Source organism: Belonocnema kinseyi, chromosome 1 (assembly GCF_010883055.1).
Source record: "Belonocnema kinseyi isolate 2016_QV_RU_SX_M_011 chromosome 1, B_treatae_v1, whole genome shotgun sequence".
Lineage (NCBI taxonomy): Eukaryota > Metazoa > Arthropoda > Insecta > Hymenoptera > Cynipidae > Belonocnema > Belonocnema kinseyi.
Window position 1 is genome coordinate 181,906,790 of NC_046657.1, and position 2,303 is coordinate 181,909,092.

At 35.1% G+C, this 2,303-nt stretch overlaps 1 protein-coding gene across 1 annotated transcript in view; it reads right to left on the reverse strand.

Annotated features, from left to right (window-relative positions):
- LOC117182856 (four and a half LIM domains protein 2) overlaps nt 1-2,303 on the reverse strand; it is a 912,604-nt gene that overhangs the window by 839,436 nt on the left and 70,865 nt on the right. The window contains exon 2 of the mRNA XM_033375978.1: nt 1,884-2,058. Coding sequence (XP_033231869.1) covers nt 1,884-2,058 — 175 coding nt within the window. The remainder of the gene's footprint in view (nt 1-1,883; nt 2,059-2,303) is intronic.

Genomic DNA, 2,303 nt, shown 5'->3' on the forward strand with positions numbered 1-2,303 from the left:
CGAAAATACCCTCTTCAATTATTTGGCTCAAACCTTTAATGTGTAAAATCAACCCCTCTCTACGACGTAGATATTCAATTGTAACAAATTAATCGTTTTGAGTATTTTCTAGTGTCAATGGAGTTTTTGATTTTTGGGCTTCTCGAAAATACCGACTGCAATTTTTTTACTCTAACCCTTTACGTCTCAAATCAACCCCTCTCCACTACTAAGATATAACTTTGTCGAAAAATAATCTTTTTCAGAATTTTTCAATGATGATAGTGTCTGAATTTCAGGCTCCCTTTAATTACCCTTTCCGATTTTTTGGCTCCAACCCTTAAAGTCTAAAATCAACTCTCTCTACCACGTAGATATGAGATTGTCAAAAAATAATCTTTTTAGGAATTTTCTAGTGTCAATAAGTTTCAATACTTTTTAAAAATACCTTTTCCCATTACAGGGGGTTGCTTTTTACAATAAAGTCTGATTTTATAAAATTCTTTAGTATCACATTTGAAAGCAAAAAAATAGCAAAAGCATCTAGCCTAGACATTTTTTCAATATTTTTTTTTAATACATGTTTTCATTACAGGTCGTAATTTTTTTTAATAAGGGTTGACTCTACAAAAGCGATTCATAGATCATTGTGATGCAGAAAAATAAAAAAAAAAATCTAGCCTAATCATTTTTTCAATACTTTTGTTAAATACTTTTTCCCATTACAGGGGGTTGCTTTTTACAGTTAGGGTTGATTTTATAAAAGTGTTTAATATCACATATAAAAGCGAAAAAATAGCAAAAGAATCTAACCTAGTCATTTTTTCAATCTTTTTAAAAATACTTTTTTCCATTGCAGGAGGTAGTTTTTTTAAAATAAGGGTTGTATTTACAAAAGCGATTAATAGTTCATTGTAAAGCAAAAAATAGCAAAAAATATAACCTAGTCATTTTGTTTAATTTATTGATTTTTGAATGATTTTTGTAGAAGGCGCCGCTCTGTTTTCTCGAAAACTAAGAAAGCAAAAAAAAATTTTTTGGTAAAAAACAGCAAAAAAATTGCAAAAAAATAGTAAAAAAATATGCATTATATGACATTTTGTTTTTTGTTAGTGGCGCCGCTGAGTTGTCTGACCTGGCTTCGGACCTACTCCTTCGGCTTGCGGGTTCGATTCCCGTCTCGCACTCTGGAAGAGTATCGGCAGCCCATGCGGTGAACACTAGCCTAGCAAGGGAGTTGTTCATCTCCGGAGATTCGTGGGTCCTGTACGTCTAGAGAAAAATGGTTTTCTCTAAGTACTTAAAGCTGTTGCTCTTGGTGGGTCGGTACCCACCTTAAACTGTAGATTCCCCTTCCGCCACCAAGTAGGTGTGTTTGGGGTGTGTAAAGAAATAGAGAAGATGGTGCAAGAAAAATATAAACGCTTAAGGGACACATTAGAAGCTTCCATTCCAAAAACTATGGAGGGGAGTATGCCACAATGTGTTGTGATCGGTGCTTTCGGAAGTACGATTCTATCACTGGTTCGTAACCTCAAAGCCACACCCGTGTGCTAAAAACGTGCCAAGTCGCTTACATGATGAATGCAGAAAGCTGTCATGCTAGGGTCGCTCCGCGTCCTCAAGGCACGCAAGGGTTTTGCCGAACTGTTGTGATTTCATCGTGCCTGTGGCCATCCCTCTCACAGTCGTGAGATGTAGCCATATGTATGATTACCGCAGTTCTACTGGGGACCAACATTATTTTTATGGATGACAATTACTTTTAAGTCTGACTTGAGACTTCAGAACATAAGACCTTTTCTAATGGACGTATAGATTACATATATGCTATATAATATTATGTAAGTTTTCAAATTTTAATAAAATAAAGGTTTTTTTAAGATAACCTTTACAGAACTTACTTTGTCAGGTGGCAATCCTGGTGGAGCCCATACAAGATTTCTATCTCCAGTATTAAATCTAATCTGTTTAAGTATGTCGCCTCCTTTCAGACCTAATCGCGCTTGGACAGAAGCCCATTCTTCATGGCACACGCCGTGGTCAGCTCTTGCACAATTGCAACTTGTACAATTTTTTCTAAAACATAAACATTAACATGATTCGTACTGATGATCCATGAAGAAAATTTTCAGTTTGGAAGATGTGTCTGCAAAATTTATTTCTGCGGTTACATTCCACCTTTGGAATAATTTTTTCAGTCGAGATTCGTTGACCTTATAAGATTATACCAGGTGTATACATATGAAACCGGTATTTTTTCAAGAAAAAAACACATTTATTTCAAGAGAATGATAACAAATATTTTATTCAAAGTATGCGCC